A 15,135-nucleotide genomic window follows, 5' to 3' on the forward strand; every position below is an offset into this window, starting at 1 on the left:
AGAGAGAGAAGAAGAGAGGGCTGATGAGAGCAAACTGACTGACAGAGGGGGAAGGGGAGGCTCACAGAGCGATATATTGGGTGTAGCAGAGAAATAAAAGCAAATGTGTGCCAGTCAGCTGGAGACAGAGTGAGCAGAGAGAAATACAGAGAGAGGGAGGAAGAGGGAAACAGGAAAGCGGGGCAGGCTGGTATTATAAGCGCTGTCGAGATAGAAGGAGGGGAGCTGTGCACGCTGAGGCTGTGAGGAGCCTCAAGCAGGTAAGAATGCTTTCTAATGTGGACTGACTTACCTCTGCGCGCGTGTGGAGCGACACAGACATCTGTAGCTCTAGGGATGGTTTACACAACTCTCTGCGTTAGCCATCATTAAAACCTTAGCGCGTTTAGTGCCAAAAGCTCAGTGAAACTCGTGTTTGTTTGGGTTTCTTTCCTTTTTTTTGTTAAAAAAAAAACAGATTTCGGTTTGCAAGAACATGTCTGAGTAACACCATGTGGATTGCCTGGCTGTGCTGCATGTTAATGAGGGGTGTGTATCACCTGTCATTGATTGACAGCTCCGCTTTTAGAGGAAAGTGGCCTGAAGTGCTTCCAGTCTCTCTTCAGACTAAATCACCTCCCAGATTTATTTATTTATTTATTAGTTTATTTTCTCAAATTTGATTTAATTAAAAACGGGAAGCGACGGCTCGGTAGGATTGGTGACCTCAGCCTTTATGTGTGGTCTGGTCACGCTTTGCTGCAGGGCAGGACAGAATCTATTGCGTGGCTTTATTGGCTTTCGGGACAAGCCGAAGCACCAGGAGACTTAATGAAGGTCGGAGTCATAGATGGTGGTTTTGGTAAACAAGGACTGAAGGGGGGAAACTGCGCACCAGTTTATTGAAATCCATGTAGGGGCTTAAAGGATTTCTTTTTCTGTTTACAGCGATGTTGCCATTCCTTCAGGTAAAAAAAACAAAAACATTTTTTAATATGAAAGACCTGAATTTATTGGCAAGGCTACCTTTTTTTTAAAAAAATAAATGTTGTAGGCGTACATGCTGCACTTGGTGTCCCCATGGAAGGATTACTGAACAGGATGATCCCTTGGGTCCCTTAAGCCTGAGCTGTTTGAAGTGAATGACTGCACAAGACTACAAAGTGACACAATGTTATGCAAAAAGGCCACAAAATGAACAAAAACGAGCGAAACTTACACAAATCGAGGCCAAAGAGGTGTGACGTGCCCAAACTTCTTCCGCATATGCAACAACCACAGAGAGGGGGAAAAGATGAACACAGTGACAGGCTGTAAAATTACCACAATACAAAAAGGAGACCCAAAGGGATCACAAACGGGCAACGTTGGTGCCTTTTCAGGTGGTGTGTAGGTGGTGGTGGCTGTTATGGAGGGCTTTTTGCATGTTTGTGCCCAGAGGCCTATTGTCTTATAATCCGCCCATGCGTGTCCCCTTTCACAGCCTTCTATTCCACTGCATTTACACAAATCATTATGCTTCAGTCATCAGTCGCAACTCTCTGACTTTTTGGCTCCCCACCAAATAACCACATCATCGGGGTCCTGTGCTGCTCCCAGCACCCACTCGGCTGTTGAAACTGCTAAAGTGTCAAGTGTTGGGCTTCCCTGCCCGGGCGAGGAGCCAGATTTTCTCTCCTGTTGCTGCGAGGGCAGGACAGCCTGATCCTTGATCCTGCTGCGTCTCAGAGTGGGCGTGTTGAAGGTGTTTTGAGGTGATGTTCTTCTCATAAGCCTCTTAAGAGCCGTCTGGCCGCTGACCTTTTCTGCACTACGTTTTATTTTGTTTCCAGCATCTTCGCTTTTTTTTTCTGTACCAGCACAAGTAAAATCTAAACTAGATTTCGAGGTTAGTTGTGTAGTCAGGAAGGGAATAAGGAATCCCAGACTGCATTTACATTCTACAAATCAATATGGGGCAAAAAAAAAAAAAGCATTTTTATAGTGTGAATTAGCCTTTTTAGGAATGCAGAACTATAATACTGTTTATCCACTTTAAAGCAACCATTAGAGACGGTTTAGTTGTTGCTGTTGGGAGTTATGAGATTTTTTTCAAAATGTACAGCGGGGAACTTGTTTTCCTCAAATGGATATTGGAATGAAATCTGTCAAATCCAGACATGTCAGGTCAGCCGTGTGTGTGTGTGTGTGTGTGTGTGTGTGTGTGTGTGTGTGTGTGTGTGTGTGGTAGGTGGTGGACGGGCTGCACACACAGAGGGGTGGGCAGATGGCATCAGCAGTGTACTGGTGACCTCACCCCCTCCACCAGCTCTCTCGAGACCCATCCAATGGCAAATGATTCTGGCAAGCAGGTGGCATGCATACATGTTTGTGTGTGAGTGGAGAGGACGGAGACATGAGGTTAAGCTCTCCCAGCACAATGCCAGCATAATGAAGTAACTCCACTACTCAGCTGGAGGTTGTTCTGGTGTTTTAGTTCAGTAGCAGCATGAATCATCCATGTAAATACAAATCAGATGAGCAAGGACTCAACTGGTGTGGTTGGGCAAAACTCACAAGCTAAACATTGACATTTTGGAAAACATTTGTATTCAATGTTTGATAGTTTAGTATCTGCTACAGTCGGGGTAAACAATGATTTGTTCTGACTCTGTGCAATGAACTTCCAATCTCACTCTCTTTCAAATGGTGTGTTAGAAAATGGAAATCAGGTCTGCGACCGCTCCCAGTCAGGTGTTTTCAAAACAACTTTAGGGAGATAAAATGGCAATAAGATGTAGTTACTATTACATCAATCTGTGATTGAATGTGTCAACTTGGAAATTACATGCAATTTGTTTGTGATAAATCTGTGGAAATCTGTTGTCATCTGCTGCAAATGTGTTGCCATCTACATACACAGAACTTCATATTATCTGTGTACGCTTATTCCAACCAGATTTTGTTAGATTTGAAGCAGAAATTCCAACATAAATAGTGACATAGTTGGTGCAGAATGGTGACTTAACTGCAAAATGACACAGGTGCTCGGCAACCTTTAAGTTTTTAAATGAAAGTAAAACCAGGGTTCAAGCAGTTTGCAACTAGTTAAGTCATCTGCTGCAAAAACAGGATTTAAATTTAGCTAAGATTGATTGCAGAGTGTTTGGAAGCCCTGTTTAGTCTGAAATTATTTGCAAACTTTCAGAAATCCATATGAGAGTGACTGCAGTCAGTGTGAGTTGGACTGTGATTGTTTGGAGACTGGTTGCTGCCTACTGAGCAGCTGTGCAGTCGAAAGTCAGGGGGTTGAGTTAAGTTGAGGGTTTGCATGCTCAGTTTCTGGACAGTCTGTTGTTTGCTGCAACTATTTACAATTCTGTCTCTGAAAGAATTCAGCGCAGTCACCTGTCTTGACTCAACTGTTACTGAGCAGGATGATTGGAAGACAGGAAAACTGCTCACCTGGCTTAGTCTAAAGGCACTGATTACCAACAGTGCATGTATCGAGCCTTGAAGTGACTGTTGTTGTGATGTGGTGCTGTATAAATATAATGGAATTGAATTGTATCATGTCTTGGTAGTTTATTGGTTTTAAGTTTGTGTTCAGCAAAGATGGCTGTTTATGTTAAGTTTCCAGGCTGCCAGGTGTTGATTCATATTGTTGCTGATCATCTTAAACCCCACTAAATAAATGTAAATATCAAAAATCTAACATAAAAAAGGGCTTTTTGAGGCTTTTTCCCATTTATAACTTGACAGTTTCAAACTTTTATTATAAATTTAGCTAAAATTGACTTATGGCGAGGGGGTAGCCTAAAAAACAGAAACGCACCATCCTCAGCTCTGCTCCTCGGCCTGAAGGCTATTTGAATTAGTTCCTCTGGGTTTCACTTTTGTAAAGATAATTTTTGGGGCATTTTTCTTTTATTGGACACTGTAACTGTGAAGATTAGACAGGAAGGAGGAGAAACCGAGTCAGAGAACCCAAGCCTCTGTATTTCAACCATGTGGCATATAGTCACCTGCTCAAAGGCATTTTTCTTTTAAACCTAGTTTAATTTAAATTACAGAATTTGTTTCAGCAGGTTTTTGTTTGAAGTGTCAGAAAATAAGTGCAAATACATAGCATGTTGCTTCCAAGGGACTATTTTGAATAAAGAAGCCAAAGCTCTGTATGGAGAGACATAAAATAGAGTAAAACAGCTTTAGAAACTAGAACCCATCAAAATACTGTTAATTAATTTAGGTTAATAACAATAATTAAGAAGTAGATTTGGAACAATGAACGTTTTACTTCTACCTTCTATCAGCACACCTCAGATATAGCTGTTTGTTTTGGGGTTTTTTTTCCCTGAAACATCCCTGCTGCTGTTGAATTTTCCTTTTCAGTGCTTCATTGTATTCACCAAAATCCTCTGTGATGCACGCAGCTGTCAGCATTGCCAACTTCAATCAAAGAGGCTAGATTATACCACCATATGGCCAGTGGGAACCCTTCGTATTTAGAAGACAGTCAGTGAATGAAAGGCACAGAAAGATGTCGGCTTTAAGCTCTCGTCAGCCTTTCATAACTGAAGAGAGAGAGAGTTCAGTGGAGCGTAGGCCTGAAGAAAAGCAGGAAACCCCAGAGGAAGTGAGGTGATGTATTAAGGTTAATTATTAAGTTGGTCATCAAATTGAGCAGGACACTGTGTTTTGAACCATCAAACGACAGAAGCATAGGACAGTTGGGCTGTGCAGGCATGTGAGTGTTCTGCAGTTTATTGATCCACAAAACGAACAGTTGTACATGTGTCAGAGTACAGTGGTACAAAAGTACTTAACCACAGTACAGGCGTATGGATGTTAACCTGGGAGGGAAGAAAGCTGCTGGTGGCACTGCTCAGTCTGGCAAACTAATCCGACGTTGTGTCTGTGCAGTTTGATGCACGGTGAGTGCCATTTAAAATGCAATTCTTGGTTTTGAAGAAAGTTTTAAATCCATCTTAAACACGGTCTACATTTTGTGCAGATAATGTTTTCCTTGTTCATTGTTTTTTTTTCTTCTTTTTTTTCTAAATCCCATCTAATTGATTTAGAAATTCCCATGTCAAGTTTCATTACGGGGAAAACAAACAGTGACGGCCGATTAGGGTATCTGCCCAACTGCTCCAGTCTGCTGCCAACCTGCTATGGCTCAACCCTGAATGAGGGACAATCATAGGAGCGATCTAGGGGCATGTCAGGCTTGAGCAGTGCTTCAGCTTAGGTGCTGTGTATTTGCACTCTTCTGGATACTTGGAGATTTACTCAGATAGGGAGCGATATCATATCTCTTGTAAATGGGCTGGTACTTTAACATCTTTCTATTTGAGAACTTGGATCACTTTCTACTTTTACTAGGATTAAAAAAAAAAAAACCCAAATCCAGTTATCAGCAGTTCTCTGGGTGAAAATGTATCGATGCTAGAGGACGGGGAAGAATGGGCAGACTGCTTTGAGCTGATGGCAACAGTAATTCAAATACTCAATTGTTAAAACCATGGTATGCAGAAGAGCATCTCTAAACACGTCAAACCTTGAAGCAGACAAATTATAGCAGCAGAAGACCACACCAGGGTCATCAAAGCTCGTCAAAATTAGGCAATGGTGATTGGACAACACTGCCTGGTCTGACAATGATTTCTGCTGCAACACTGAATTGGTCGGGGTCAGAATTTGGCATAAACATGAAAACATGGATCCAGCCTGCCTTGGAGCAACAGTTAAGCACCCGCACATCATTTAAACATTGCTGACCATGCCATCTATTTGGGACCACAGTGTACGCGTCTTCTGATGGCTTCTGGATCATGAAATTGAGTTCACTGCACTCGAATGTTTCCAGCACCTATGAGGATTTCTGAAAGTGAAGGGGTTTCAGCCCAGTAATAGTAAGGTGTAACAAACCAAGTCTCCAGTGCGTTTATTTTTAGCCAGAGCTAGACCACCTCTCTCATATGAGCAATAACGACTTACTGTGGCCTATGTGGCAGATTAAAATATCCTTTTTTTTTTTTTTTTTTGTTTATTTGTTTTGAGACATTAAACCTAAAGTTACTCCCAAACACAGGTGACCATTGTGTGATTGAGTGTGTTACTGTGGTAGAAAATGCACCGTGGTTACCATTAGTAATGGCGTTCATTTTCAGCTGATCACGGCAAAATAAGAGGCTCACTTTACAATATTTACTAACGCTTTTCAAAGCAGATTGTTTTCAACAACACTCAGCAGTCCAATTAAATCTTACATCTTAAACACTTCAAATATAGCCCCAGCCTGGCTGCCATGGGCACTTGTCACCAGCCAAATGAAGGATTGTTTGTGCCGTGGCGGTTCATTCTAATTGCCACTCTGGCATAGCGCCATCCTGTCTTCAATCAACATTTTCCAAAAAAGACATTTCCTTGGCAGCGAGTATGTTTTCATCAGCCTAACAGGGGGAAATGTGACAAAGAATTGACCCAACGTGACAAATAATGAACCCAAGACTATTGTTAATTTGTCAGAATATGAGACACAAGATGACAAAAAAAACAATTGGTTATTGTTTTTAAAAACTCTACCAGAAGTAGAAATGATCCCCCAATAGCTGTAAGTGATTTGTGTAATTATAATCGGCAGTAACGAGGCAAATTCATGAGCGTGATAGATCTCAGTTCTGCATCTTAACCGTAATGAAATTGGAGGAGAGCTTGATGGCTTGCTTCACTGTCATTGTGCTGATCAGGCGGTTCTGTCTTTTGTTGTCAAACATCAGGGGTGTGTTTGTCGATGTGAGGCGGGTTGATTTGCCAGCCTTCAAAACCACAAGAAACTGCTGCAGGATTACTTTGTCATTTCCAACACGAAGGAAATGTTGCTGCTGAAAGGAAAAATAGAATAGAATAGAATTCAACTTTAGTGTTATTGCACATGTCACAAGTACAAGGCAACGGAATGCAGTTTGCATCCATCCAGAAAGTGCTTTAGCAATAATATAGATATATTACAAAAATGGGTCTATTATGGGTATGTTACAATGTACACGGTATGAAGTTATGTTATGAATATGCTATAATTATAAGTATGTACAGGCTGTAGTGAGTGTACAAGTTATGAACAGGATAGAAATATGAAACTATACAAGTTATAAACAGTTGTAGAACTATAATTATTATTTTACAGAATGATTGTCTGTACAGAATTTACAGTAGTGCAGTTTAGATCAGTGAGATATGTGACTAATTTCTACATAGGTTTTATAAAGTGCTAGCGGTTGTGAGTGGTGGTTCAGTTTATCTTATTATTGTCTATATGATGGTACAGTTGGCCATTTGTTTGTTTTTGTCCTGTGTGTGTGTGTGTGTGTGTGTGTGTGTGTGTGTGTGTGTGTGTGTGTGTGTGTGTGTTCAGTTATGGGTGTGTGTGTGTGTGTGTGTGTGTGTGTGTTCAGTTATGGGTGTGTGTGTGTGTGTGTGTGTTCAGTTATGGGTGGTTGTGTGTGTGTGTGTGTGTGTGTGTGTGTGTGTGTGTGTGTGTGTGTGTGTTCAGTTATGGGTGGTTGTGTGTGTGTGTGTGTTCAGTTATGGGTGTGTGTGTGTGTGTGTGTGTGTGTGTGTGTGTGTGTGTGTGTTCAGTTATGGGTGGTTGTGTGTGTGTGTGTGTGTGTGTGTGTTCAGTTATGGGTGTGTGTGTGTGTGTGTGTGTGTGTGTGTGTGTTCAGTTATGGGTGTGTGTGTGTGTGTGTTCAGTTATGGGTGTGTGTGTGTGTGTTCAGTTATGGGTGTGTGTGTGTGTGTTCAGTTATGGGTGTGTGTGTGTGTGTGTTCAGTTATGGGTGGTTGTGTGTGTGTGTGTGTGTGTGTGTGTGTGTGTGTGTGTGTTCAGTTATGGGTGTGTGTGTGTGTGTGTGTGTGTGTGTGTGTGTGTGTGTGTGTTCAGTTATGGGTGTGTGTGTGTGTGTGTGTGTTCAGTTATGGGTGTGTGTGTGTGTGTGTGTTCAGTTATGGGTGTGTGTGTGTGTGTGTGTGTTCAGTTATGGGTGTGTGTGTGTGTGTGTGTGTTCAGTTATGGGTGTGTGTGTGTGTGTGTGTTCAGTTATGGGTGTGTGTGTGTGTGGGTGTGTGTTCAGTTATGGGTGTGTGTGTGTGTGTTCAGTTATGGGTGTGTGTGTGTGTGTGTGTGTGTGTGTGTGTGTGTGTGTGTGTGTGTTCAGTTGTGGGTGTGTGTGTGTGTTCAGTCCATGAGTTTAATGTGGGTGAGGTGTCAGGAGGCAGAATTCAGGAGTCTGACAGCTGTGGGGAAGAAGCTGTTCCGGTACCTGGTGGTCTTAGTCCGGAGGCTCCTGTAGCACCTCCCAGAGGGCAGCAGGTTGAAGAGTCCATGTGATGGGTGACTGGGGTCTTTGATGATTTTCCGAGCCCTTTTCAGACACCGCTTCCTGTAGATGTCATTTATGGCAGGATGTGGTGCTCCGGCAATGCGCTGGGCGGTTTTCACGACCCTCTGCAATGCCTTCCGGTCCGAGGCAGAGCAGTTCCCATACCAAACTCTTATACAGTTAGTCGGGATGCTCTCGATGGTGCAGCGGTAGAAGTTCACCAGGATGTCTGAGGACAGGTGGTTCTTCCTCAGAGTCCTCAAGAAGAAGAGGTGCTGGTGAGCCTTCTTGACCAGCTTTGAGCAGTTGGTCATCCAGATGAGATCCTCGGAAATGTGGACTCCCAGGAACTTGAAGCTGCTCACACGCTCCACAGCCGTCCCCTTAATGTGGATGGGTGGATGTGGGTCAGCATTCCTCCTGTAGTCCACGATGGGCTCTTCTCTGTGTTGAGCAGCAGGTTGTTGGTGTCGCACCACTCAGCCAGATGATCCACTTCTTCCCTGTAGGCGGCCTCATCGTTGTCATTGATGAGGCCAATCACCGTGGTGTCATCTGCAAATTTAATGATTGTGTTGGAACCACTGGCAGGTCTGCTGTCATGGGTGAAGAGTGAGTAGAGGAAAGGGCTCATCACACAGCCTTGTGGTACAAAGGTGTTCATTGTGATGGTAGATGAGCAGTGGTTATCCAGCTGGACATGTTGGGGCCGGCTGGTCAGGAAGTCCAGTAACCATTTACACATCAGTTCCCACTGATGCCTAGGTTTGTCAGTTTCCTGATGAGTTGTGAGGGGAGGATTGTATTGAACGCTGAACTGAAATCTATAAACAGTATCCTGGTGTAAGTGGTCCAGGGTGGGGGGGAGACAGGATTTGAAGTGTGCTAGGACCAGCCGCTCTAAGCACTTTGTAGTGATGGGGGTGAGGGCTACTGGGCGGTAGTCATCGAGGCTTGATGGTTTGGAGTTTTTGGGTATCGGAATGGAGGTGGAGGTAGATTTGAAACAGGCCGGTACTACAGCGTGGACCAAGGACAGGTTGAATATGTCTGTCAGCACTCTTGCAAGCTCCCCAGAACACGCTCTGAAAACACGCCCGGGGATCCCATCAGGACCTGCAGCATTGTGGACATCAATCCTGCTCAGCACCGCTCCTACATTGGTGGGGGAGAGAGTCAGTGGTTGGTGGTCCGGAGTCACCTCTGCTTTAGTTGCAGTTGTTGGATTGCTCAAAATGAGCGTAAAAGTTGTTGAGCTCGTTGAGGAAGGAGACATCAGAGGATGTGGGGAAGGGTTTGATGGTCCTGTAGTCTGTAATGGTCTGGAGTCCTTGCCACATACGTTGGGGATTGAAGTCGGAGAAGTGTTCTTCTACCTTTAAAAAAAATGATTCTTTTTGTTTTAAAAGTGGCCCAATAGACTTCTGATGATGTTTTATTAAGATAAGTGTGGCGTTAGACTTCTTTATATTAGCAGAAAAGGCAGTTTTTTTCTGCTGGCTGTCATAAAGAAAGCAAGTTGAGCTTTGAATTAGCTTACTTTTCAGACCTGGGCCGCATGCCACAAAGCACATTCGACATAGCCAGGGTATCTTTCCATTATCTGGATTCACTTATACCAACGTAAGTATAAACGGTCACACAAAGCTGCTTATCCACATGCTAAATTAACGCAGGGTTTCTCATTCTAGCTATGAACAGGTTCATGTGAAAAGGAAGACATTGGTAGCAGTTAACCAATCACAGTGGCTGATTTTACACAGGAAGAAACGCATGACGCAGATTGAAAGCAACACAGATGCTCCAGTCAAACAGTGTGTGTGAAAGGAAAAGGTTCTGAACATTAGTTTAGAATCAAATCTCCGTATGAATGCTCGATCTTTAAGTGCTTTGGTCAGTAAGACTGGAAAAGACCTACTGTATTACAGAATTTTAGTCTATTTGAAGCCTGCAAGCAAAGCCAGATAAGAGGCTAACTGTGAAAATAACAGGCGTATCAGAATCACAGCTGAATCATTAAGGGAAATCTGATGGCTTATAATAGAGTATTATTAAGTTAATTGGTGTTTAACAGTCTGAGAGCAAGCAATGAGTATTTTTTTTTAAAGCAGAATTTAAATACAGGCTTGGTCTACATGTGAATTTAATTGAAGATCAGCAAGTAGAAACAGGTGCGCTGTTTTTCAGATCCTGTATTAATCCTGTTGTGAAATTGTTTTTAGCAGTTCTGCTGTTGATTTCTAACATGACGGCTGCACATCAGAGCTCTGAAACTAAACTGGATCTATTTAGACATTTAATGTTATATTAAATGTTATAGATAAAGTAGGTGCAGGATCATATATTAATGTTTATATAATAATACAGTGTTTGTTTGTTTGTTTTACTGGTGACAGGAGGGGGAGGGTTTAAGGAATAAAGTTGCATCCAAGAATCTGTCCTATCCTGCTCATCAGGATAACATGAAGACTTTAGACACTACTGAAAAATTCCCTCCTATCCTCCTACTCGCCCTACAGAGGTCTCAGGAATCTTCTCAAGGTGGTCACGCTGTTTCTGGAGAATTGATTGGTCAGTAGGCAGTGATTTCACACCTCTGATCTCTAATCTGAAACATAACCTGCTGCAGGGCAGGTTGAGTTCAGTGCATGAGTTACCATGGTGATTTACTGTGGTAAGAAGTGAACCACCTTTGTAGTACAGAAAACCCAGAGTTAGATTTAGACTTATCCAAAGGTTGACTTTGAAGTACGGGCTCTGTCTCTTGTACAGTCTGTGGTGTAAAGTGATGCGGAGAGGTGAAAGTTTGTGTTGTGCTTGGTTGACATTTTTCTAAACACTGCTTTGGATGACTGGAATAAATTTTAGTCCAGTGTAGATGGGGAAAATATGCATTTTACAACAAAGAAATGTCTTTTATACGTGTGGAGAGCTGGCTGAGATTCTTTCAAGCTGTGAAGAAAATGTGCAGAGATTTAAAAAAAGACAGCCCTTTGTTTAACTAACATCCTTATTCATCTCCATAGAGATGCTGGTTTACTCATATACGTTTATGTGATGGGAACGAGTTGATTGTAACACAATCGGCTGCATGGCCTCTCAGCACTGTCGGTAATGAAGGAATGTGTGTAGGATGAGACTGTGAAGACTGCATACACACTGTGCGCTCTGCTCACCTGGTATTTTATGAGGCTCTCCCACAGCTGTGAGCTAAGCTCAGAGGGGAGATTTAGCCTCCCACCTACATAGCCAGCAATTCCAGGAGCAGTTATGAGGGTGAGCAGGTATGTAGCAGCTGGTCTGTGGGAATAGCTGCTCCACCTGCTGCACTAATATAGGGACTGTTAATTAAAATAAATAACAGATGCCAACAGCTCTAGAGGAAAAGGCATAGTCCAGTATTAAGAGACATACAGTTTTCTTCTTGTATTAAAGGTTTTACCAGCATAGTCATGGTTGACCATCATTAGGTTTATATCGACAGTTTTTGCCCTTTTAAGTGACAAGAATGCGAGGGTTCGTGATTGGATGTGAGTCAGGCGAGATTGATTTTTAGATTAAGGGAGAGTTTTCTGGGTATCAAAGGCTGGTTTTCTAAAATAATCGATTTTTTATTTTTCCTTTTAAGGAAAACTAGAACATGACAGTGGTAATGAAAACTGCTTTCATTGTCAGAATTAATGACTGGACTTCCCCAGGACTCTCTGCCGCAAACTCCTGGAAAACATGAAAAACAAAAGGTCAGGATGCGGGTTGAAAAATGAATAAAGTGGAAAAACAAAAAAGGAATGGTTGTTTCGCAGAACTATTATTTTTTTAAGTCTCTCAAAAGGATTACCTGTCAAGTCTGTAACCTCATCTGACTCAGCAGGATTCATCCCCCTGACGGTCAAGCTAAAGGCAGAAAGTGCTCACAGCAAGCTGCACTGGGGATGGCATGGCCACTCTCTGGTCATTCATTATCAGTATTTATAACAGCCAGTAATTTAAAAGCAAAGAGAAACACCCATCAGTCATGTCATCAGTGCCATTGCATAGTTTGTCCACCAGAGGGCACTATGCAACCTCCTTATTGGCAACAACCAGCTGATCTGAGCAGACTTGGGCAGAGTAAATGATGAAACACAACAAATTTTAGAGAAATCTGTTTGTTTTGTGTGTCAGAAAGGGGGGAAAAAAACACATCTGCCAATATGCCTGAGTATTAATTTTGATCTTAAAAATCTGTTTTTATTACCTAGTGAACATTATGATTTACCTGGCCTGTGAAGTAACTGTCAAACTTAACTTGGGTGTCTTGTTGGAAACAAACAGCCAGTTTGATCAGACTTGGTTAGAGTTTTTTCTTGGAATAAAAAAATAAAAAATCTGGGCCTATATCTTAAAAGTTCATCCTCTCCTACAGAGTCCTGTGATAAATTGGTCTGTCCAGGGTGCACCCTGCCTCTCACACTATGACAGCCTGGATAGGTTCTAGCACCCCACAATCCTGAACTGGATAAATGTGAGAAAAGAGGGATGCATTACAACTGAGATCTGGCACTTGAATGTCACATCTGCAATGCTATTTCAAATTGAATGCCCATAGCTTGCAGTTTCTCAGCTGTGTTGGTAACTGTCCTGTTGGAGGATGAACATTGGGCCAAATCTAAGCTCCCGGGCTCTCTAAAACAAGATTCATTAATTACATCTTAACTCGTCTTAACTCGTCTTAACTCTTTACTTACACTTCAAAATCAGTCAATGAGGACCAATCTAAACATTTAAACATAAGGCTTCATCCATTTCCTTCCACTTTATCCAGGACAGCAGGTGCCGTGGTTGGCACCATCACCTCACAACTAGAGGGTCCTGGGTTCGAATCCATCCATGTTCTGCCAGCGTTTGAGTGAGTTCTCTTGAGGTGCTTTAGCTTCATCCCACGTTCCAAAGACATGCATGTTAGATTATTCCACACTGGCTGTAGATGTGAATGTGAGTGCGGCTGGTTGATAGATTGGCAACCTCTTCAGAGTGTGTTCTGTTTCTCGGCCTGTGACAGCCGGGATATTCAGCCCAAGGACAATTTTCTGAATGCCCTGCAAATAAAGTAGAAGCTCTCCATCTAAACACGTATTCTGTTTAGTCTGCAACCTTGATCAGGATTATCCAAAAATAGTTGGTTTTGCAGGTGAAGCTTGCACCACTTCAGCCACATGTGTTCATTGGCAGTTAATGAGGAGTGTGGTTAAAAATGTATCTGGAAGTGAGAAGGGAAGCCATATATGATGATTGCACATGAATGATTGTGACAAAAGTATTCTAATATACAAAAGACCTGAATGCAACATTATTAAAGACTTTCATTACTCAATGTGAAACGGCTCTGTTTAACTGCAAAAAGCTTATCAGTCACTGATACTATAGTGTTGTCATGGTGACAAGGTAAAGAATCCTATTGGACAAAAGTGCCTGGTATCATTATCTGACCTTGCTTCTCTTCAAATGAGCAGTCGCACAGTTTGAAATGAAATTAATGCTTTATGCCTCGGTAATGAGAGCAAATATTAATTATACTGGAACTTGAGCGCAGTAATGGATCCATTCATCACTGTCAAAGCAGGGCTGCCCTTTGAAAAATGTATTCGGATTTGGGTATTGGTTTTAAATGACCAATTATGTGCTGCGTGGAGTTCGCTGTCCTCTCTGTAAGCATCACAATCAACCAGACGTTTGTTGCCAGGGACGTTTTTTTAAAAGAAGCATATCTGTTTTTTTTCTCTTGTTTAATCTGACAGTGAGTTAAAAATAATGACATTCTGATAATAACACAGCAAAAGATCCAGAATCAGTGTGTTTAGTCACATGCACATGACTGCCAAATATCAGGTGCTGGATGCAGAAATAGTACATGAAGTTGCAGTGCACAGAGACAAATCTCACAATGAGTTCTGGGTTTCTTAATGGCGCTCTGAGGCGTCCTCACTGATATGGTCGTATGTTGTGTTCTTTGTTTTCATTCCAGGTTGTTCTCTGTGATTCTGTCTTGGCCTCATGTGAGGAACAAAACAAAACAGAAGAGGGAATTATTTGAGAGAACTGTTTCCTCTCTCCCCCTCCAACCTCTCCGCAGCCTCCTGCCGCCTCTGAATGATTGAAGCCATGCCCATTCTATCTGCAAGCACAGGTACATGTGCTCAGGCTCGTTCATGGTCTGAAGCTTTTTATGTAGTTATGAATAAATTATGTGCTGGAATAAAGCATTATTACATTAATATGGATAAACTGTTGGAATTTGAAAGGGGGGATGATATGGGAAAGCATATTATTATAAACATCGGTGAGCTAAAGAGAGAATCCATACAGTCTCTTTGTTGATGAAGGTGGTTATTATGTACGATGCATTTCTAGATAGAAATTGTTCTTTGACTCAGTCATAAATATACAGCATGATTTCTTTTTCTTTTTTTAAATACTCAAGGGCTGCATGAGATCCTGGCTCTGCTCACGTCTCAGCTTCACCCTGATGCCAACCACAAAGAAGATCTGGTCTTCCTCAAAGATGTCTTCAGCGAGAAAAGCATTGGATACCTCATGAAGGTATAGTGGATATATCAGAGTAGAAGTGACTACTGTATTTGTGATTCAGACATTTTATTTTTAGTTTTTTTCACACATGCTGGATTACTGTACATGCACATTAAGTTTAATTGCTACGGTGTAGATGACATCTACTCATGGGTCACCACTGAACCACGAGTTGTTCCAAAACCGTCCATCTACAATTGGATGTTGGACACAAAGCACAGAAAAA

At 42.2% G+C, this 15,135-nt stretch overlaps 1 protein-coding gene across 4 annotated transcripts in view; it reads left to right on the forward strand.

The window, feature by feature from the left end:
• Positions 1–15,135, forward strand: part of LOC146381628 (MAGUK p55 subfamily member 3-like) — a 27,434-nt gene continuing 12,299 nt past the window's right edge. For 2 of the 4 annotated variants that reach the window (XM_084937717.1, XM_084937718.1), the window contains exons 1-3: positions 1–260; positions 14,347–14,508; positions 14,803–14,921. In XM_084937717.1, coding sequence (XP_084793843.1) covers positions 14,472–14,508; positions 14,803–14,921 — 156 coding nt within the window. In that variant the 5' untranslated portion in view covers positions 1–260; positions 14,347–14,471. The remainder of the gene's footprint in view (positions 261–14,346; positions 14,509–14,802; positions 14,922–15,135) is intronic. The other 2 variants (XM_084937719.1, XM_084937720.1) reach the window with 1 other exon arrangement.

The sequence above is a fragment of the Perissodus microlepis genome, chromosome 8, assembly GCF_051167445.1.
Source record: "Perissodus microlepis isolate ML-2025 ecotype Zambia chromosome 8, ASM5116744v1, whole genome shotgun sequence".
Classification (NCBI taxonomy): Eukaryota; Metazoa; Chordata; class Actinopteri; order Cichliformes; family Cichlidae; genus Perissodus; species Perissodus microlepis.